At 41.7% G+C, this 23,668-nt stretch overlaps 2 protein-coding genes across 6 annotated transcripts in view; both read left to right on the top strand.

The window, feature by feature from the left end:
* Window positions 1–14,182, top strand: part of LOC311000765 (transcriptional regulator Myc-1-like) — a 294,713-nt gene extending 280,531 nt beyond the window's left edge. Inside the window, exon 5 of the transcript XR_014596102.1 lies at window positions 14,075–14,182. The gene's annotated coding sequence lies outside the window, so the exon portion shown is untranslated. The remainder of the gene's footprint in view (window positions 1–14,074) is intronic.
* Window positions 1–23,668, top strand: part of dlg1b (discs large MAGUK scaffold protein 1b) — a 118,277-nt gene that overhangs the window by 1,223 nt on the left and 93,386 nt on the right. For all 5 annotated transcript variants that reach the window (XM_083991594.1, XM_083991592.1, XM_083991593.1 and 2 more), the window contains exons 2-3: window positions 3,805–3,936; window positions 19,692–19,858. In XM_083991594.1, coding sequence (XP_083847720.1) covers window positions 3,805–3,936; window positions 19,692–19,858 — 299 coding nt within the window. The remainder of the gene's footprint in view (window positions 1–3,804; window positions 3,937–19,691; window positions 19,859–23,668) is intronic.

Here is a 23,668-nt window from a genome sequence, read left to right as displayed (position 1 = left end):
AACACACTAACACACACACTAAACCCTCAGCACGGGTTGCACCGGCCTCCCAGAGCCGAGCCGAGCCGTGCCAGACCCGGGTAAAGTGAGTTAAAGTCTGGGTAAAGGGCTAGTACCACTACCTACTAGCCGGTTGGTTGGTTAGCCTCCTCTTGCTGCTGCTGCTGCTGCTGCTAAACCAAGCTGCACAAGTTAGTGTGTGTGTGTGTGTGTGTGTGTGTGTGTGTATGTGGGGCAGAGCCCAAACTAAAAATACTCTGTTATATTAATGAAATATTTACAGAGACTTCAGCACACACACTTATACACATGCACGCACACACACACACCTTTGACTTTAACTCCTGTTAGACAGAAACTCAAACTGTGTCATTGGAGCCAAACAGTGTGTTAATAGCAGCCTAATTAATTATCCTCAGTAATTATCTTTTCTTTTAAACTCCCACAGTATCAGTACAGAGCTGCACAGGCTCTAACATTCACTTACAACCATACATAATAGGTAATATCATATTTATATTGATTGTTTTGTCCATAGAGTCTTAAACTTCCACAGTAGCCTATCAGTGGGCTGTAACATTCACTTCAACTATATGTAATATAATATAATATGGGTTAAACTCCCACGGTATCAGTACAGAGCTGCACAGGCTCTAACATTCACTTTAAACTATACATAATATAATAATATCATCATATTTAAATATTGATTGTTTTGAGTCTTAACTTCCACAGTATCAGTGGGCTGCAACATTCACTTAAACTATATTCACTTAAACTATAGATAGATAGATAGATAGATAGATAGATAGATAGATAGATAGATAGATAGATAGATAGATAGATAGATATACTTTATTGGTCCGAAGCTGGGAAATTACAGTAATACAATATCATCATATAGAGTCTTAAAGTCCCACAGTGTCAGTACAGAGCTGCACAGGCTGTGACATTCACTTAAACTATACATATCATATCATATTATATCATCATCACATTTATATTGATTGTTTTGTCCGCAGAGTCTTAAACTTCTACAGTAGCCTATCAGTGGGCTGTAACATTCACTTAAACTATATAATATAATATAATAATATAATATCATCATATAGAGTTTTAAACTTCCACAGTGTCAGTACAGAGCTGTACAGGCTCTAACATTCACTTACAACCATACATAATAGGTAATAATATCATATTTATATTGATTGTTTTGTCCATAGAGTCTTAAACTTCCACAGTATCAGTACAGGGCTGTAACATTCACTTCAACTATATGTAATATAGATAGATATAGCTACTTTATTGGTCCCAAGCTGGGAGATTACAGTAATATAATATCATCATATAGACCAGGGATGTCAAACAGAACCGGCCCTGCAGAGGGTCCAATCTGGCCCTCAGGATGAATTTGTCAAGTGCGAAAATTTTAAATTGCACATGTTTTTATCAAGAAATGTCAGGTGGTTCATAATATGTTTTGTAAAAGGATAGTTCAGTAACTGTAAACATCTTATTAATGTACCAAAACAGAGGAAAATTTCAGTTTTTTAGGGTTATTATGCTATTATTTCACTGGTCCGGCCCACTTGAGATTAAATTGTGCTGTTTGTGGCCCCTGAACTAAATTGAGTTTGACATCTCTGATATAGACTCTTAAACTCTTAAACTTCCACAGTGTCAGTACAGAGCTGCACAGGCTGTGACATTCACTTAAACTATACATATCATATCATATTATATCATATCATCATATTTATATTGATTGTTTTGTCCATAGAGTCTTAAACTTCCACTGTATCAATGGGCTGTAACATTCACTTAAACTATATAATATAATATTATAATATAATATCATCATATAGAGTTTTAAACTTCCACAGTATCAGTATGGGGAACATTATAGATATAGATAGATATACAATATCATCATATAGAGCAGGGATGTCAAACTCAATTTAGTTCAGGGGCCACAAACAGCACAATTTAATCTCAAGTGGGCCGGACCAGTAAAATAATAGCATAATAACCTTTAAATATATTTAAAAAACTGAAATTTTCCTCTGTTTTGGTACATTAATAAGATGTTTTACAGTTACTGAACTATCCTTTTATAAAACATATTATAAACCACCTGACATTTCTTGATAAAAATATGTGAAATTTCAAATTTTCACACTTGACAAATTCATCCTGAGGGCCAGATTGGACCCTCTGCAGAGCCGGTTCTGGCCCACGGGCCGCATGTTTGACACCCCTGATATAGAGTCTTAAACTCCTACACTGTCAGTACAGAGCTGTGACATTCACTTAAACTATATATACTGTATAGATATAGATAGATATGATGTAAAAATAGACCATATACAGTATATAAAATCCTATTTCTATAGATGATTTACTCTGCAGAGTCTTTAAATGAGTGGTTGGTTAATGTTGAGAGAAATGATCAGTCCCCTCACATCTGTGCATCCAGTTATTTTATTAATTCATTTATTTTAGTTTGGTTTCGGTCTATTTTTACATCAGATCACACACACACAAGAAGTGTTCAGCCGTCACGTCTTCATTGATGTGGAGACGACACACACACACACACACACACACACACACACACACACTGAAGCTCAGCCTCCCTGGTCCTGTCAGGTTTCTGGTTGTAAACTGTGGAGGTTTTACAGATGTGTAGAGCTGGTTGTTCCTCATCATGACCCTCCTCTACTCTACATGTCGCCTGCATGAACACACACTCTGCTGCTGCTCAGTCTGAACCACTTCTACATCCTCTTCCTTCCTTCTGATAAAAACTAATCAAAGCCGGATGTTTGGTGTCTGATCAGTGATGAGATGCTGACAGGAAACATCAGCGTTTGACCTAAAAGCAGCTGAACCGCTGACGAAGTGGCAGCTCAGCTCAGAGGAATAGAGGTCAGTGTTCCAGGTCGGCTCGGGGTTTGTAGGCCGCGACGACACGCAGAACACCGATCAACCTGGAGGAGCTGGAACCCATCGATTATTGATCTGATCTGGGGCCGTGTTCACAAAGCCTTTTATCTTACCGCTCCTAAATCGTGCTAAAAGTTTTTACGTAGGAGTTTTTTCCTAAAAGCTGTTCACAAAGCTGCTGAGACCGACTCTTACTAAGAATAAATCACTAAGAGCAAACTAAGAGTGACGCCCCGTTGCTGTGTGTGCAGCCAAGGGATGCGCCTGAATGTGGTGACGTAGGGACGAGGACTGTTATGGTGCGTTCAAGGCAACTCGTAACTCGTGTTTTTTCCGACCTGTGAAGTCGTACCAGTTCGATCTGGTACGAGTTCACGGGTCAGAAGTTACGAGTGGCCGTTATAGTGACTTTCACAGGTAAAACAGGTCGGAAAAACAGGAGTGGGTTGCCTGGAACGCTACAAAGTCGTAAGTTGTGACTTGAAGCTGTAATTTACGGTTTCAAAAGCCTGCCTGGAACGCAGCATTAGCCAAAACCACCGGATCGCTTACTTCTGCTTTAAGTAAAATTGTAAAATTCGTAAAATTGTGAAAAAAATACACACATCAGGTAGGCCCAGTTGGGATGGGTGCTGGTGCTGGTGCTGGATAAAGGAGGGAATACTAGAAATAAAGAAAAAATCCGCACACCATAGGAGCTCCCTTTCAAGGATTTAATAGCGTGACGTTTCGAGCACAACGCTCTTTTTACACAGCGTATTAAGTAATGGTGAGATGAAAGTGACCTCTAAAGACTGACCTGCCCCCCCCCCCCCCCCCCCCCCCCCCCCCCCCCCCCCCCCCCCCTCCTCTCTCCAGACGCTCAGCGAGCTCTGCTGCTGCTGGAGGAATACCGGGCCAAGCTCAACCACACCGAGGACCGGCAGCTCCGACTCTCCATCCAGAGGGTCATCGACATCTTCCAGAGCAACCTCTTCCAGGCGCTCATAGGTAAGACACCACACACACACAACCCCCCTCCCCCGCCCTTTTTTTTTTACCCAGAACCCCTTGCTGAGGGTCACCTCTCTGCAGTCATCTGGATCTGGTTGCACAGAACACCTTAAAGTTTCTACTGAGGTTTGACGAAAGGTTTGATTCCTCCTGAGCTCAGGGAGCTGGTAAAGATTCATGCTGTTCAGTGATGATTTACTTAAAGGGATAGTTCAACATTTTGTCAAATTGGCCCATTGCCATAACCCCTATAGTCATAGCAGTAGGTTTGTTACCTTTAATTGTCGGTGCAAGCTATTTTAAGAACGGCGGAGCAGAGCCGTGAGCTGCTCAGAGCTACGCTACGGAGGCTCATTATGGGATTTCTTGGTTTCCATCATCAAACTCATCAAATACACAATCCAACAACTCCACAACGCTCTGGTGGACAAGTTGTGAGCTGCACATTCACCACGCTATGAGATAATAACACAACGTTACCACACAGAGTTGTTGTAGAGGGAAATTCATGCAAAACCACTGATGCACGTTGCCTTCAGGGACAGTTTTTCATCAAGCAGTCTCTGTATTTCCCTCTAAAACAACTCTGTGTGGTAATCGTTACTGTTGTGGAGCATGTGCACATGCATTGTCCAGTTGAACTCTGATTAAGGTGTTTATACATGCAGAAGAAAATCGATTTCCAATCACGTTATCTGAGTGTCTGAGGCTAAGTTTACATGGAAACGATCTGAACAGAAAACGCAAAAGTGGCGTTGCGTTCTCTCTTTTTATTTCGCCTTTAGACAAGCGTTTTTTGGATGGAAATCTGCGTGGATACAGTGACGCAAAAGTCTGTGGAATTCAATGTTGTAGCACGCCAGGCACCGAGGTGGCAGCGTGCAACACAACACACAACACCACCAAGTCGGCACGCCTGTGTTTTCCTCCTCTTCTTGATTGCGTCAGGCTTTATGCCGGCCGTTGTGTTATTGCCCTCCGTGCTCTCCTCAGGTCGTAGCAATCAGAGCAGACTTTTGTGTTTTCACCCTTTACATGGGGACGCAACGGCGGAGCGTTTTTAAGATTTCCACCCCGAAAACGCAGTCGTCGTCTAAACGAAAGGCACATCGGATGAAATATTTTGTTGTTTTCATCCGCAAGTGTTTTTGTGTAGACAGGGCCTTAGTCGGACTATCGCGTTTACCCAGTGGTGTAGTGGTGGTTGGACGCGAGGGTGCAGCGTCCCCCCAGTCTTTTTTTTTTTTTTTTTTTTGAGAGGAACTAAGCTTGATTTTCCCTTGGCTATAGAGTGCCGAAGCGGAAGCAGCCCCATGGGTCCTCAACTCGGAAAAAGTCTCCATACGAATGAACGGGAGTCCAAGTTTTATTTCGTGATCCGTTTGAATTGTGCCATGACAAAAAACTCTGTCCTCTACCTGTTTAAAACGAAGAGAAATCAGCAGTTTGTTGTAAAACTATTGTAAAATAAAATTCACAAGAGTCTGTAACCAGAAAGACTACAAGTCGCGTAGGTGACGTCACCAAATGCCGCCCTTTCCCGTGTCAGTTGGTGACGTATTTTTTGTGGGACACAGATCTGTAGTCCGCAGAGCGTCTTCACACTAAATACATTCTTCTGTTGTCGTTTTACGATAAACTGCTGATTCCTCTTCATGAAACGTGATGTTTTAAACAGGTAGAGGACAGAGTTTTTTGTCATGGCACAATTCAAACGGATCACAAAATAAAACTTGGAGTCCCGTTCATTTGTATGGAGACTTTTTCCGAGTTGAGGTCCCATGGGGCTGCTTCCGCTTCGGCACTCTATGCTACATTTTCACCTTAATTAAAAAGCTCTGGAGTAATTGTGATTGTTAACTACATGACTTGTAACTTGTTACGAGTGAGAACTGAGGCTCTCTGCTGTTGTAAACAAATGCACATGGCCAGGCAGAGGCATAGCAAAGTAACGGGCAATTTCCACTGGATGCCATTCGTTTCAATTCTATGTCAGTTTCATGCATCGTGTGTTATGATTAGGTACTAGGCTACTACTAGGTCTGGTCTAAAAGTTGTTTGTCTAGAGATTATAACACTTTGTCTTGGACTTTCAACACTTTGGAGTGAATGATTGTGACAGCGGCTTTAGGCTGGATAACAATTAAACATCACAGTCTTGTTCAGTGACACTAAACTTAGTGTGGCAGTGGACGGTGTTTCAATGACGTCACATATTTGGTATTTAGATGTTGGAGGTCTGAAGGCAGCAGCTGTCCAGATGTTGAGTTGTGGTTCCCTCCTCTCACTTCTCCTCCTCCTCCTCAACCCATCAGCTGATGGATGTGGTAACCACGGTGACCTCTGGTGACCTCTGAGTGTGAGCCGTCTCAGTGAGGCGAGAGGTCGTTAAGGTCATCAGGGAGTCGGTGTGACTGTCCGGGGGCAAACAGCAGCACCAACATCTGGACAAACAACCAGACAAATAAAGGACAGATGTGAAAGAGTCACAGAGTCACAGAGTCACCTTTAACTGTCGAAAAGGGCACTTCCGTGAGTTTTCATGAGTTTTTGATCGTCATCTATTTCAGGTTTGTTCATCATAGAGTTCCCATATTCACACATAAGCCGTGTTAGAGCGTCTATTTTCGTAATCAAAAAATGTAAAATTACGTTTTTGACACTCGATGAGTTAATGCTGGAAATACGTGCAGAAATAATGTGCAGCCATCTCACTGATGCATATAGTGCATTCTGGGAAATCTGTGGCGCTCCTGCGTTCGTACTTGACCTCTGAAATCTCTGATCTCTCTGTCTGTCTGTCTGTCTGTCTGTCCGTCATAAACAGCGAGTAGTTAAACCTGAATGAGCTGAGTGTTGTAGAAGGATCAATGAGTGTGTAAATCAGCGGATGTTTAATGAAACAGTCTGATGATCAGGGGTTAAAGTTCTCCGTCGCCACAACGGATTTCCACGTGTTTTTGTTGTGGTTTACTAACGCTGCTCTCAACCAATAAAACTAGCCAGGACCGTTGTATTAACCTAGTGGTTCTCAACGGGGAGGTGGGGGGATGTGGGGGGGCGGCGCGAGCACAGGAGGGGAGGGGGGAGGTCGGCTCCCGGTCGGTCATTTCTTCCGCTAATCAGTGAAGGAAAAAAGTAAGATTGTGGGGGATATTTTTCGCACTATCTGGCAACCCTGATGACCCGTATGAGCCTGGTGACGTGACTGTCACTCGCTGGAGGCAGATACCGGTCATCCATGATACCGGTACGTAGTAGCGTTGGGTCTCCTGCAGCTGTTGACACCGGTCGCCTGGCCGCGGTCCGAGCGGATGTAACGGCACGCTGTGCGCATTCAGTTTCGTTTTTTTTTTTTTTTTTACCTGCATGTCCGCGGTGCACCGCTGCACGGACAAATAGCAGAGGAAACGGGCCCTTGAATGGCTGGTCCAGATTTAAAATATGAGATTTGTTTTTGCTCCCCACTAGACCAGTTCTGAGTTCAGTTTAAGTTAAAGGTCCCATATTATGCTGTTTTTCAACTATTTCACATGGTTCTAAGTTGTCCAACCATATAGTATTCCTAGTGTATTGTCCCCAAATCAATCTGCAGCTCTACATCTCAGTAATGAGATGAGTGAGAACGAGCCATTTCTGTGTCTGCACCTTGAAATGCAAATAAGATGTGTAAACCACGTCCACTCCACAGCTGTCACGGGGAGAGGGTGTGGTTTTCACTACAGGTAGCCTACATGTGCTAATGTTGACATTGGACAAAAAAAAAAAAAGTTTCTGAGACTCTTATCTTGTCTGAAAAAATGTAAACGTCCCTTTTTTACTGTGGCAGAAGGAGATACATGGACTCCTACAGCCATCAGAAAGTTCTGTGTGAAACTGTCAAATAAAAAAAACAAGTGAAACTGAGGAGCAGCACAAACTGCACGGTGCGACTGATGAGAAGTTACCGGAGAATATTGAGGTGGTTTTGCGCCGGGAGAGGAGACTTCCTCGTTCAGATGTCTCTCATTCCGTGATGAGGACTGCTGCGCTGATGAGAAGCGGTATCATTCCAATATTCTCTGATCCGCGATTTCATTTTTAATGACCGGCGGCTGTTTTTCAATCAGTACCGGCGGTACCGACCGCTCCTCCCGTATCTACCGCTTCATGTCAAATGACGGACGGGAGGGAGAGAGAGAGGAGGATGAGGGGGGGGGTCGGGGTCTGTCGCGACTGTCGCTGTTACGGAAATGCCTCACCGGGCGGAGCCCACGTTTTTCCAGACTGGCCCAGGGGGAGTATGAGGAAGTACCGGGAGGTGGAGTCACCTGAGTTCAGCGCATCCTGACATCAAGCTGCACAGCACTTCCAATTCGCCCGTTTGGAGACACGATCTCAAAAAAGTGTAGAAATCAATTAAGGGAGTGAACAGACTTTTTTCACCTCCAGGCGTCATAGAAAGGCCACGGGAACACATAGGACCACTACAAAACCTGTAGAAAGTGGATTTTGCATAATATGGGCCCTTTAATACACTCCAGCCATTCTTGCCTTGTTGCCTTACAATGATAGGAAGTTAGGAACCTTAGTCAGTAGGCCTACTCAATGTTTTTTTTTATCTGAAACAAATGTTCCCTTCATGTTCCTCTCAGAGTTCACCAGAATGCTTCATTTATGTGTTAAAATCACAATTCTTTTCTGGGGGGGAATGCCCCCAGACCCCCCTACAGGGGTTTGGTGACTCACCTTTTTCACCACATCTGAGTTTGCAGGCAGTGTAGCCTACATCTTCAGGTTTATGCATATGCAGAATCATTTATTGAAGAATCAAAGACACAACATTTATTGATCAAGGTTCCTTCATCAGGTTTAAAATCCAAGGCAAGAAATGACGACAAGTTGTGCACACCGGACGGAGGAACCCTTGGGGGGGGGGGCTTGCAAAAAAAAATTTCGGTCAAAAGATTTTTTTTTGCTTTAACCCCTGTAAACAGCGAGTAGTTAAACCTGAATGAACTGAGTGCTGTAGAAGGATCAATGAGTGTGTAAATCAGCGGATGTTTAATGAAACAGTCTGATGATCCATCAACTGGACCGGGAGGAGGAGGAGGAGGTGGAGCTCTGAACCGCTGATGGTGGTTGTTATGGTGATGGTGGGGATGGTGATGATGATGGTGATGATGGCGGCTCGAGTGTTTCATTTTCTTTTCATCCTCCAAAGCTCCAGTTGAGGTTCCTGCTCTCAGCATCTTCATCACTAATGGATGAGTGGAAATCATCCGTGAACTCAGTGGCCTGGTTCCTGCTCTCTGCCTCTGTGCACTGCATCTTAATACACAACTACACCCATATCTGTATCTTTATATACAGCTACATCTATCTACATCTTAATACACAGCTACATCCCTGTCTTTATCTCCATCTTTATACACAGCTACATCCCTATCTTTATCTTTATATAAAGCTACATCCCTATCTACATCTACATCTGTATCTTAATACACAACTACAGCCATATCTGTATCTTTATCTTTATCTTTATATACAGCTACATCCCTATCTTTATCTACATCTTAATACACAACTACATCTCTATCTTTATCTACATCTTTATTTACAACTACATCCCTATCTTTATCTTAATACACAACTACATCCCTATCTTTATCTACATCTTTATACACAACTACATCCCTATCTTTATCTTTATCTACACCTCCATCTGTATAATATACAACTACATCCCTATCTGTATCTACACCTCCATCTGTATCTTAACTACCTCCATCTGTATCTACATCTTTATACACAACTACATCCCTATCTTTATCTTTATGTCAAATTATAGGCCTATCTTTATCTCCATGTCCATCTTTATATACAACAATATCTTTATCTCCATCTATATCTTCATGCACCTCCACCTGTATGTGGAACTACATCTTCATCTCCATCCTTATCTAGATCTCCATCTTCATCTTTATCTCCACGTCTTAAATCCATGAGCAGATTGAGGCGTTGTCAGGTTTCTGCAGCTAACCACTGTTGGAACTGCTTGGAAGAAACTGACCAACAACTAGTAAAACAACACAAACACAGAATCAACATATGGAAAAATGAAAAGCTTTGAATGTGAATTGATTATAACGTTAATAATTACACTTTAGAGCTAACGACTCTTTTTTTTTTTTAAAGTTTGAACATTCAAAGTGCTGATGTGTCAGTTTGTCTCTTGTGTCACCATGCGGCCGTCCTGCTGTGACGGCGCTGAAGCCCAGATGTTACTGCAGATGTGTGGAGCGATGTTGAACCTTCCTCATGTTAACTCTTTCACGATCATTGACTAGTTAACTTGTCACAGCGTGCCGAAAGGTTCACGACCAAACCGTTTTTTTTTTACAGATTACGATAATAGACACTCTGAGGTACCCTGTGTGTGAATATGGTAGTCCTCTGATATAAAACTGTTTTAAACTACAATCAAAACATAATGTTTTTTATAAACTGTGTAATCTTGGTTTTGTTTGAGTAATCGTTCTCCTTGAATGCTGCTCTGGGGACAGCGTGCAGCGCTGTGCGGCTGTCGGCTACAGCTGTCGGCTACAGTGTTGCCACTTTCTCACTAAATCTGGCGACTTTCCAAACCCTCTTGGCGACTTTTTTTTTGACAAAAGCGACTGGCGACAAAGACTTTTTCCGATGCTGTTACAAACGTTTTTGGTTTGGAGATTCGGACCTGAAAGCACGATATCTCTGCTGTTTTCACTGCTGCACTCCACGCTGCCACACCCCCCAGATTTTCCTACAAAAAATTTGGGAGACATGCCACACTGCAGAGTAGCGGTAAAATGAGCCGATTGCCGCTTGACACAAAAGTGCGTTTTTCTCTGAAACTAGAGCGGGAGCTCCGTTTTTGGAGAAACCCAGCTCTCTTCTTCTCCTTCGTACTCACGAACGAAACGGCGGAAAAACTCGCTGTTTTTTCGAGGAGCACGTTGTAAAGTCACTCTTCAACCACGTGAAGACCGTTTGTTTCTAGGTGATGTACAGAGTTCGGTTCGACGTGAGAAAAAAGGTAAAAAAACAGCCAAAAACATGTGGTCCGGAGTGGATGTGCTGAGCAATTAGTGTGGTCGCGAAAGAGTTAACGAGCTTGTTTGTCACCATGACGACGTCTCTTCATCATCATCATCATTGTGTCAAATGTCAAAAAGCAGCAGCAGTGAAGTGACTGTGCTCAAGCGTCTGAGTGTCTCTGATGAAAAATAGATTTCTGCTGCTGCACTTTCCAATCTGCCCCCCCCCCCCAACCCCCACCCCCCCCCTAAAACCAGAGATGTCTGCAGCAGGCCGAGCAGTGTAATCCCTCTGTGGACACGACGATTACCCCCAGTCCATAATCCCCTCCACCCCCCCTCTACCCTCTCCACCGGAGTCAGAGTCAGAGCGCCGTGCGTCACTTTCTGCTCCTCTTCCTGTTCTTTGGGTTCAGCTGAGGCAGATGGCGTCGCTCAATCTCATAAACCAGCGTTCACTTTTCACTTTTCACTTTTCACTTTTCAAACGCTGCTGATTCCACACAGAGGTCAAAGGTCAAAGCTGAAGCTGCGTACGGATCAGCTGGTGTATTGATTTCTTCTTCTACTGCCTCTTCTGTTTCTTCCTCAACTTCAACTTCAACTTCTTCTTCAACTTCTTTAACAACTCCTTCTTCTTCAACTCCTTCTTCAACTTCTTCAACTTCTTCTTCAACTTTTTCTTCAACTCCTTCTTCAACTCCTTCAACTCATTCTTCTTCAACTTCTTCAACTCCTTCAGCTTCAACTTCTTCAAGTCCTTCTTCAAATTCTTCAAATTCTTCAACTTCTTCAACTCATTCAACTCATTCTTCTTCAACTTCTTCAACAACTTCAACTCCTTTTTCAACTCCTTCTTCTTCAACTTCTTCAACTCCTTCTCCAACTTCTTCAACTCATTCTTCTTCAACTTCTTCAACAACTTCAACTCCTTCTTCTTCAACTCCTTCTTCAACTCATTCTTCAACTCATTCTTCTTCAACAACTTCAACTCCTTTTTCAACTCCTTCTTCTTCAACTTCTTCAACTCATTCTTCTTCAACTTCTTCAACAACTCCTTCTTCTTCAACTTCTTCAACTCATTCTTCTTCAACTTCTTCAACTCCTTCTTCTTCAACTTCTTCAACTCCTTCTTCTTCAACTTCTTCAACTCCTTCTTCTTCAACTTCTTCAACTCATTCTTCTTCAACAACTTCAACTCCTTTTTCAACTCCTTCTTCTTCAACTTCTTCAACTCCTTCTCCAACTTCTTCAACTCATTCTTCTTCAACTTCTTCAACAACTTCAACTCCTTCTTCTTCAACTCCTTCTTCAACTCATTCTTCAACTCATTCTTCTTCAACAACTTCAACTCCTTTTTCAACTCCTTCTTCTTCAACTTCTTCAACTCATTCTTCTTCAACTTCTTCAACAACTCCTTCTTCTTCAACTTCTTCAACTCATTCTTCTTCAACTTCTTCAACTCCTTCTTCTTCAACTTCTTCAACTCCTTCTTCTTCAACTTCTTCAACTCCTTCTTCTTCAACTTCTTCAACTCATTCTTCTTCAACTTCTTCAACTTCTTCAACTCCTTCTTCTTCAACTTCTTCAACTCCTTCTCCAACTTCTTCAACTCATTCTTCTTCAACTTCTTCAACAACTTCAACTCCTTTTTCAACTCCTTCTTCTTCAACTTCTTCAACTCAGTCTTCTTCAACTTCTTCAACTCATTCTTCTTCAACTTCTTCAACTCCTTCTTCTTCAACTTCTTCAACTCCTTCTTCTTCAACTTCTTCAACAACTTCAACTCCTTCTTCAACTCCTTCTTCTTCAACTTCTTCAACTTCTTCAACTCCTTCTTCTTCAACTCCTTCAACTCCAACTCCTTCACCTTCTTCAACTCCTTCAACTTCTTCAACTCCTTCAACTTCTTCAACTCCTTCTTCAACTCCTTCTTCTTCAACTTCTTCAACTCATTCTTCTTCAACTTCTTCAACTTCTTCAACTCCTTCTTCTTCAACTCCTTCTTCTTCAACTCCTTCAACTCCTTCAACTTCTTCAACTCCTTCTTCTTCAACTCCTTCAACTCCTTCAACTCCAACTCCTTCACCTCCTTCAACTTCTTCAACTTCTTCAACTCCTTCAACTTCTTCAACTTCTTCAACTCCTTCAACTTCTTCAACTCCTTCTTCTTCAACTCCTTCAACTCCAACTTCTTCAACTCCTTCAACTTCTTCAACTTCTTCAACTCCTTCTTCTTCAACTCCTTCAACTCCAACTCCTTCACCTTCTTCAACTCCTTCAACTTCTTCAACTCCTTCTTCTTCAACTTCTTCAACTCATTCTTCTTCAACTTCTTCAACTTCTTCAACTCCTTCTTCTTCAACTCATTCTTCTTCAACTCCTTCAACTCCTTCAACTTCTTCAACTCCTTCTTCTTCAACTCCTTCAACTCCTTCAACTCCAACTCCTTCACCTCCTTCAACTCCTTCAACTTCTTCAACTTCTTCAACTCCTTCTTCTTCAACTCCTTCAACTCCCTCTTCTTCAACTTCTTCAACGTCTTCAACTTCTTCAACTCCTTCAACTCCTTCTTCAACTCCTTCAACTCCCTCTTCTTCAACTCCTTCAACTCCTTCTTCTTCAACTTCTTCAACTTCTTCAACTCCTTCAACTTCTTCAACTCCTTCTTCTTCAACTCCTTCAACTTCTTCAACTTCTTCAACTCCTTCTTCTTCAACTCCTTCAACTCCCTCTTCTTCAACTTCTTCAACGTCTTCAACTTCTTCAACTCCTTCAACTCCTTCTTCAACTTCTTCAACTCCTTCTTCTTCAACTTCTTCAACTCCTTCAACTCCCTCTTCTTCAACTCCTTCAACTCCTTCTTCTTCAACTTCTTCAACTCCTTCAACTTCTTCAACTCCTTCAACTTCTTCAACTCCTTCAACTCCTTCTTCAACTCCTTCAACTCCCTCTTCTTCAACTCCTTCTTCTTCAACTTCTTCAGCTTCTTCAACTCCAACTTCTTCAACAACTCCTTCTTCAACTTCAACTTCAAAGGGAAATATCTGGCCCATGGTTTCCAGGCTGACTTGCAGAGCAAATAAAAAGAACTTAAAGGGACAACGAGGAGTTTTGTAAAAGCGAAGTGTTTTCACACTACATTTATGAGCCTCCGCACCGTGAAATTCTTTGACCGGCACAAGACAGACTCATGTTTTCATTCATCAAGAATTAAAGTCAGAGGTTGGAAGACGATCACATACCGTCGTAGTTACCACCATAAACGGAGATTCGGCGGCGTTATTCTCATGACTCGCCACGAAACCGAAAGTAAGGAAACGCTGGTCGGCTCGCCCAGCATTTCCACCACCACTAATAATAACAAAATAACCATAGAGACAAAACCATAGATTTATCTAAAATGGACCATTAACAAGTGGTAACGGAGATTCATCCACATTAATATCAGACTTTTTTATTGTCGCGGAATTTTTCGTTCTGCCGACAGAGAAACTCCTCGTTGTCCCTTTAATAATTGAATTAAAAATGTAATGGAAAACCAGGTAGTTTGTTGTCCACCAGTGCACGGTCCGCATGGAGGAAACGTTGATGAGAAACTGTGCGTGTGGTTGTAGAGTTTGTTAGAGAAGCAGAGAGGAGTTTAAACCGTAGCAGCAGCAACAGCAGCAGCAGCAGCTCGTCTGTCTCGGTCGTCCCCCAGAGGACGAACAACCCTGATCAGTTTGGCGACCTGGCGGTGACGGAGAGCCGGTTTGGGCCGATGCAGGTCAGCAGCAGCAGCAGGGTCTGTAATCTGCAGCCCCCTGAGGACGAAGCCGGTCTGTGGCTGGACACAGAGTTAATGAAGCCGTCATCAGAAAGAAGAAAAAAAAAAAAAAAAGCTGAGATGAGTTTGGACGCGACGACGAGGGAACTTGGTATTTTTAGCTCTGACGTCGGCTCCTGTGCTATGTTGATATTTGGAGCTATTTTCAGTCATCAAAGGGTTTTTACATAACAGCTGATGATGGTATCAGTGAAGATCACATCTGTGTTTGTGGCCTCTGTTTTTTGGGTGTTTTTTTTTTTTCACCGACAGCCTCTGAGTGAAGTTCAGAGCGAGTCCTTGAACTGCTTACGGTCCAGACGACGCTTTGACCTGACCTGAGCCGTCGACGCCGTTTAATAATGTGCACAGATGAGATTACACAGTCCACGTGGCCCTGCTGTGCCCCCGCCGAGGGCTTTTATTGTGAAAGAGCCCAGCTGGAGGAAGTCGAGCTTTTTACGTTTTAAAACCGATATTATTGGTCACGACCAGTGTTTGACAAGCTACTTGAAAAATGTAGTGAGATAAGCTACAAGTTCCTCTACATGAAATGAAGCTTCACTACACTGAAGCTACCCACCAGAGAAATGTAGCAAGCTACGCTACAATAAAATGACAAAAGTAGCTTAGCTATATATATATATATATATATATTTTTTTTTTTTTACATCAAACCAACTTAATTCCAAGTAGGGGTGCACCGAATGGCATTTTTTTGGCTGAAGCCGAATACCGGATAAAATCAAAACGCTTGGCCGAGTAACCGAATAATACCGAATACCGAAAGTGGTTTTAAAGTTTTTTATTTTTATTTTATAGGGCCTATTGGATAAATAAAATCTTTTTTTAGACTTAATTTTCAAAGAAAGTAAATGTTTATTGACTATTCTGACAGTTTTTGAATATTCCAGTTGCCGTTGCTCATCAAAAAAGCACAAGAAGTAAAGTTAAAGTTTTTCATATCTGCCCATTGTGAGTGCTGAAAGTACATTCCAAAAAAAACCAAAGTGTCTTTTCAAACAGTGGTTCCTAACCTTTCTTGGTCAGATTTTTTTTTATTCATCAATTAGGCTACTAGACATTTCAGGCGACCTCATTTGAATTTCAGGCGACCCCACGTGGGGTCCAATGAGAAGCCAGGAAGCTGTTTGTGATGCTTGTGATTGGTCCCCGTCACTCTGTAAACAAAGACTGTGACAAAAAATCTACAGATGAATGAGAAAATGGATTCAAGAATAGATGAGTTAAAAAAAAAAAAGTCTTAAAAACAAGCATCAGATGTGTTACAATGTAAATTTTGTATTCATGTTGGTTTCATGTCATTTGAAATTAAATTTGAACCATTTTAACAAAGTCAGACTGAACGCCCTGAAAATGTCAAATGGTGTAACCACAAAAGAATGATATATAATAAATATTTTATCCCCTATAGTGGGTTTAAGTGTACTATACTAATATACCTTCTTCTGAAAACATTAAATAAAAATCTCCAAAGCTCCAAATAAAAACTGTGTTTTTCCTGCACTTTGAACGGCTGGAAAAAATTATATTATAGTGAACAATGGAACTGTGTATTTTTTTTCAGGCAAAACCTCTTTTAGGCCGTGAAAATAGGCCGTTTCTTTGGGTCTGTTCACAACACTGTATGTTGTAAATCTCTGGGCAGGGCTATTATGGGCTGGCGTTGCTAACGGGAGGAGTGCAGAGAGTCTTCTACTGCAATTAAAGTACTTAGGGGCTATTTGTAGTCATACAACATACAACCCTACTTTAAAAAAGATGCTACTATCCCTTTAATTACTTTTTTAACAGTACTGTTAGTCACTGTTGGTGATGTGTAAACCAGCTGGTAATCGGTGGGTGGCCGTCGGTCCACCGGTCCGTCCGTCCGTCCGTCCGTCCTCGGGAGCTGCTGAAGTGCTGAGCTGATGGTTTATGGGTAATAAACATCTGCGGCAGCGGCGGCGGCAGTGGGGGCAGCTGACCGCCGCCGCCCGCCGAGCCAAAGAAAGCCCCGGTTATTTTAGATCTCCGCTCTCCTCCTAAAATAAGACGGCATGTTGGACGTGTCCGCCGGCGCGAGGCTTTTTATAACGTCAAGACTGTTCCTTAAAGGGATAGTTCACCCAAAATTCAAAAACGTCACTCATGATCTCCTCCCCCTCATGTGGACTAAGGGCTGGGAGAAGTTTCAGAGTCCTCTGTGGCTTCTCTGAGTTACAGGGGGTCTCGGCGTAGCAGTGCATGTCCATGTAACGGTTGCAAATGGATACCAACTGTCTTCGTAACAAAAAGACACACCAAAAAACATCCAGATACCTCCATGCTGCTCGTATGTAATGTCCGTCTTGTATTGAAGCCCCGAAATGCGAAATTGTTCCGAAAAAAATTAAATAAGTCTATATTTCAAGCTTGTTTTGTAGTGGAAGCTCCCAGTGCCTCGGTTCACTGCTCTTCCTGTGTCGGTGCAAAGACCGGCGGAACAATTTCTCATGTCGGGGCTTCAATACAAGAGGGACATTACATACGAGCAGTATGGAGGTATCTGGATGTTTCTTGGTGTGTCTTTTTGGACGAAAAAAGTTGGTATCCATTGACAAAAACATGGATGGACCTTAATTTCTTAAAATTAAATGAAAACAAAACAGAAATTGTTCTATTTGGTCACCCTGACCTGGTCCAGGTCCTTGCCAGTTCCCTTGCATGCTTTTATTTCATCGCGCTTAGACTACTGTAACTCCCTGTATGTCGGCAGTGGCCAATCTGAATTAAACCGTCTACGGCTTGTGCAGAACGCAGCAGCCCGGCTCCTAACTGGGACAAAGAAACGCGAGCATATAACATTTATTATTTGTTCGTATGTCATACTGCTTTGCTTGTATTGCTACCGTTGCTGACTATTTTATCCTGCAAAGCACTTTGGCTGGCCTTCAGCCTTTAAATGTGCTATATAAATAAAGTTGACATTGACATTGACATTGACAACCATTATATGGACAAATACTGCTGCGCTGAAACTTCTCTCAGCCCTTAGTCCACATGAGGGTGAGTAGATAATGAGTGAAATTTAAATTTTGGGTGAACTATCCCTTTAAAGCAGAGGGAGGAGGGACGGGCTCATAACAACATCAATCAGACCGGCGATCAATCACAGCGAAGGGAAACCTGATGTGCACACGGCGGTCGTCCTGGGCGACCTCGTGGGTCTCTGGTGGTTTTAATAAAGACGTATTGTCCTCACGTATGAGGACGTGATTCACTTATCCCATTTTCTGGGGAATGTTTCCCACTTATTCCTGTTTTTCCCGCTGCAGCACTTTTCTCTCCTCCTCCTCCAGCTCCTCCGTCGCTTCCAGTCGAGTTCAGTTCAGACCGGTTTTAACTTTTTACAGGCAACTGGTTAAATTTTTTACTGTTGTTTAAAAATAAACTGCTGCGGCCCCGAGTTCAGACTGAAGGAAGAGAAACCGCAGTCTCCAGTCACAGAGCTCAACATGGTGCTTTGTTTAATGTGTTCATAATTACAGGTGCATCTCAGTGGATTAGAATATCATGGAAAAGTTTATAATTCAATTCACAAAGTGAAACTAACACATTATATACAGCCATTCACACAGAATTGAACATTTCATGTCTTCATTTATTTAATTTCTTTTGATCGTAATGATTGTGACTCACATTTTAATGAATTGAATGATCTCAAAACATTTGAATATTACAAAAGACCAATTAAAAAAAAAAAAAACACAGAAATGTTGGCCTTGTGAAAAGTATATCCATCTATATGAAATCAATAATTGGTTGGGCCTGTTTTAGTTGAACTGCTGAAAATGGACTTTTCCATGATAGTCTTTAAAAAAAAGAAAAAGATTATTGCCTTTTAATTATTTATTTTTTGTGTTTAAAAAAAAAATGTATATCTTTTATTGTGCAATACAAAAGACAAACATCAAGACATGACAGAACTAGACAGGAAGGACCTAACACTGCAACACAGCAGCCAAAAAAGAAAGAACAGAACAAGTCCCCCTTTTCCTTCATTTCCCTTCCCTTCACTTTTCCATAATATTCTGATTTGTGGAGATAAAGTAAAGTAAAATATGCCTTTATTTATCCCACAGTGGGGAAATTCACAGGGTTACAGCAGCAGTACATACATACAAACACATTCACACATGCCGTGCACACTATATGGTGGACTGGTAAAAAATATAAATATAAATATAGGACAAACAAGATACAGAGAGATGCTAAGATATTAAAGGGATAGTTCAACATTTTGGAAAATTGGCCCATTGCCATAATACCTATAGTCATAGCAGTAGGTTTGTTACCTTTAATTGTCGGTGCAAGCTGTTTTTAGAATCTGTGTGGTAACGTTGTGTTATTATCTCATAGCGTGGTGAATGTGCAGCTCACAACTTGTCCACCAGAGCGTTGTGGAGTTGTTGGATTGTGTATTTGATGAGTTTGATGAGGGAAACCAAGAAATCCCATAATGAGCCTCCATAGCGTAGCTCTGAGCAGCTCACAGCTCTGCTCCGACGTTCTAAAAATAGCTTGCACCGACAATTAAAGGTAACGAACCTACTGCTATGACTATAGGGATTATGGCAATGGGCCAATTTACCAAAATGTTGAACTATCCCTTTAAAAAGAGATATAAAAAATATATAGATATACAGTAAATATACAGTGCAGTTGTTGGTAGGGGGGTTATTGCACATAGAAACGGGGTATATAGCATGTGCTGTTGTCTGGTTGCACCTGTATTTACAGTATATTACCTGTAGGAATCTTTCATCCAGATCGCCACGGTTTTCCGTCAGAAATCAGAGCTCGACTTTCACTTTCTCTTTCTCTTTTCTTTTCTTTGTCGTCAGATATCCAGGAATTTTACGAAGTGACCTTATTGGACAGTCAGAGATGGGTGGAGTCTTCCAAGGGGCCGGCGGACCCCGTGACGCCCATCAACCTGTGGGACTTCTCCAGCCTTCAAAGCACAACGGTGACCTCGGACACTCTGCCCAGCCTTAGCACCAGCATCGAGGTAAGGAAACCCCCCGCCCCCCCGCCGTTTGGTTTTACTACGCCGACGTCTGTCTCCGAGGACGACGGGCAAACAGGTGTTCACTTCACTTCACTTCACAGTGACAGTGACAAGGAGCTGAAGCTGAACTGACCTCTGATCAGAAACTGTGGTCACCACCAGTAGGGATGTCACGATTACTTGTTTTCACCAATTAATCATGGTATTAAAACGCCACAATTAATTGATTGTAAAGATTCCTAAATACCGTTAATTTCACAAAAATTTGATGTTGGAACCTTAGTTGCAGATGTGCTGCAAAATAAAGGTACGTAACGTAACATTGAATTGGTAGGAATTTAAATGTAAGCGTGTCATTTTTAGCAAAACAAAACAAAAAACGATTAAAATAAACGCAAACATTTGGTATAGATGAGAATTTATGACCTAAATATTTCAAACATTTCCTCTGGAGATTAATCATTGGTCATTAGGGGTAGGAGAAAAAATCGATTCACATAAATTTCACGATATCTTTTTTGACGATTTTTAAATCGATTTTTTTTTCAAAAATCAATTATTTTTTTTGAAAAAAAAAAATATATATTTTTTGAATTTTTTTAAAATATTGTGCAATGTGCATTTGTTAGCCTCTTTACGTACAGAGAGTACATATTTTGAAAAGGGTTTAAGTTCACTTTATAATGGAGTATGTTAATTTATAGGCTCCTACAGTATTTGTGTGCAGATAAATGTTAAAAATGCAGACTGAAAATCGAAACAATCGGCAATATCGTAGAATTGCAATTTAAATCGAATCGCCATCCAAAAAATCGTAGAAGAATCGAATCGGGAGAAAAGCATATCGTCCCAGCCCTAATTAATAGATACTTGAATTATTTTAATTAAACAATGAGTAATGTAATTACATTTTGACTACATTTTATTTTACACATTCATAGTGTTGTGAAATGAATTAGTGCATAATAATCGTGATAATCGTAACACCGTGATTATTTCTCTGACAATAATCGTACCAAGAAAATGTCTAATCGTGACATCCCTAGTCAGCTGTTGAGCCGAGTGTCCAGGTGAATGATGGAGAGAACAGGAGAGGACAGGGAGGTGAAGAAGGGAAGGAGAAGGAGAAGAAGAAGGGTTCATGACAGGAAACACAGGTGCGACTCACCTGCAGCTGTTTCCTGTCAGACCAGACTTTCACAGTAAAAGTCTGAGGCCGGCTGCTTGTTTCTTGTTTCTTGTTTCTTTGTGTTTCGGTCTGACTGTGTTGTTGTCGTGTCATTGTTCCGCTCTGTGTGTGTGTGTCCTGCTGTGTTTCTGTGTTTCATCTGGACGGTGCGTTCACAGACAGTGGGACTCGAGGATTGTCGAGTTTACAGAAAAAACAGGGGGGAGCTGCATGCTAATGAAGCCGTGTAGCGTCGATACTCAATCGATACCACGATAAACAAAAAAAACCAACTAATTATTAACTTCTATATTCACTACTTTATCAAAAAACTGTTTCTTATCAAACTGTCTTGTAGTAATAATAATAATAGTGTCTAAGCTCCGCTGTGTTTCAACGACTTCTCAACCTGCACTGAGTTTAAGAAGCAGCAGAAACATGAAGTCAGAACAGAGTTAAAATGGTAAATATGACTCAACAGGAAGTCATAGAGTCATTACTGAGTCCTTCAAGTAGTTCAACAACACAACTTTGGTTTTCATTAATTCACTCTCAGGCTGTTTTTTTTCTCCCAGATGTGAAAATGAAGCATTGTTTGATTTTTCAGCAAATATGCACCTAGGGCTGACCCAAAAAATTCGAAGCTTCGAAGCTTCGTTCCTTGCCATGGTAATCGATCATGAAAGTCCGTGATCGATTTTTTTTTTCTTCTTCCTTTTTCCCTTTTTGACACCGGTTCTCATCTGCAATTGTTACATTAAAATGAGTAGGCTACTTGGCGTCCTGGAAACCTGCCGATTTTGGAGATATGCAGTGTTTGTTTGCCATTACTTTCATTATTTCCGCTCGCGCAATCTACCCTGAGTGGAGAGAGGCTTCACTCTGCAGAATCGCATCAGAACAGCACAGTGAAGTCGCCTGGCGGAGAGCAAAGTCTCAAGACTGATGCGCATTTCAAGCTGCGCGGAGACACTGCACACATTAGATTTTAAAACAGCTGCAGCACATTTCACACATGCCAAAATGCATAAAAAGTAAAAGAAAAAAAGATAACTTGTCGAGGGATTTTTTTCTCAGTTTGTTTGTTGAGTTTTTATTGCAAAGCAGCGGACTTTTTATTATTATTAGCCCATGTCAAGTTGCCAGCACGCCGCGTTATTATGAAATGAGCCAGTCCAAGTTGTGTTTTATGTTTGCAAATTATTGTATCTGAGAATCAGCTGCTTTATGTACTTTATGTCGGCTATGAGCGCAGGCTTGTGCAATATTTATTTTAGAATTTACGTGGTCATTTGACGGCATTAACAGTAAATTACGTCATGACGCCATGAATCGATTTTTCGACCAGCGCAACATCGTTCCGTTCAGTCATCTCCGCATAGCGCTCTTTCTCCGTCGTCGACTCACACAGAGCAGCGTGCATGCGTGACAGTACTAGTAGTGCCCGGTAAAACAAAACTCATACGGTCCACCCCCCCCCCCCCCCCGTTACATATCATTTATAATTTTAAGCTCAATAAATTCAGATCATATTTGACCGGAATATCAAACATTTGTCCGGTAAATTGAAAACCTGCCGGTCACGTTGTCCGGTGACCTTTTTTTCTAGCGGAAACGCTGGTTGTGGCCTCTATATACCGACTGCTCCACTCTCCCTTTCATGTAACTACTGTTATTGGTGCGCTGCGGCCAGAGAATTGTGGCATTTGTAGTTTTTGAACGATCAGTTTGTGGTTTGGCATCGACTTGGCACCGAAGTATGGGCTGAACATGGCTGCTGCAGGACGAGCTGCGGGTCTCTGTCCCGTACCGACCTCGTCCTCAGGAGTGAGCGTGTTACTGTGGTTACAAGCTCCTTTCAGCTCGGTGTAATCCTGTGTTTCCACTGTGGTTTACAGGATGAGACAGAAATCCATAAGATGTCATCATCATTTCCTCTCCCGCTGAGAGAGATTGAGCTTCAGAGCTGATATGAAGTGGATTTATTTATTTACTTTACACAACATGATTCTCTTAGCTTAGCTTAGCGTTAGCAGCACAAACAGGAAGAAGCTGCTCCGTCTGTTTATGTGAGAACGGTCTTGACATTCCTGCTCGGCTCGTATCAACATCAACATCGTCCACTTCTGCTAATGATTTAATCACTTCCTGTTCCTCAAACACTCTGAGTTTGTCTTTTCCTCCTGCAGAAAAGAAAACACATCTGTACATAAACATCTGTTCTCCTCCCAGAGCAGCTGTTTGCTCATTGCCCACTCGTCTGTCTGCATGTTTATTGGGGGAAAAACGTTGATGAAAACCCAAATGTTTAAGAGTTTGCTCACTCAGAAACTGCTGATGTCAGCATGAGGTCATCAAACAGCTGAGCGGTTTTTGTTGCTGTTGTTTAATGTGAAGCAGAGTCTGATTCACCTCATCATGTCCTGGATTGCCTCATTTCAAGTGTGTGTGTGTGTGTGTGTGTGTGCGTGTTTTCTTCTTTTAACGGAGCTATGCTGACAGTTTCCTTTAGCCGAGAGACAGAGAAATGTTGTACTGCTCCTTTAAAAGTCAGTTTTGTTTTGTTTTGCTTGAACAGCAGCTTGTTTTTTGTTTTTTGTTTTTTGTTTTGTTTGACTTCTTCAAGTTCTGAGACCGGTTCA

The sequence above is a fragment of the Trachurus trachurus genome (assembly GCF_905171665.1).
Source record: "Trachurus trachurus genome assembly, chromosome: 17".
Taxonomy (NCBI): domain Eukaryota; kingdom Metazoa; phylum Chordata; class Actinopteri; order Carangiformes; family Carangidae; genus Trachurus; species Trachurus trachurus.
The sequence above is the reverse complement of the archived record's forward strand: the minus strand, read 5'-3'. Positions and strand labels throughout refer to the sequence as shown.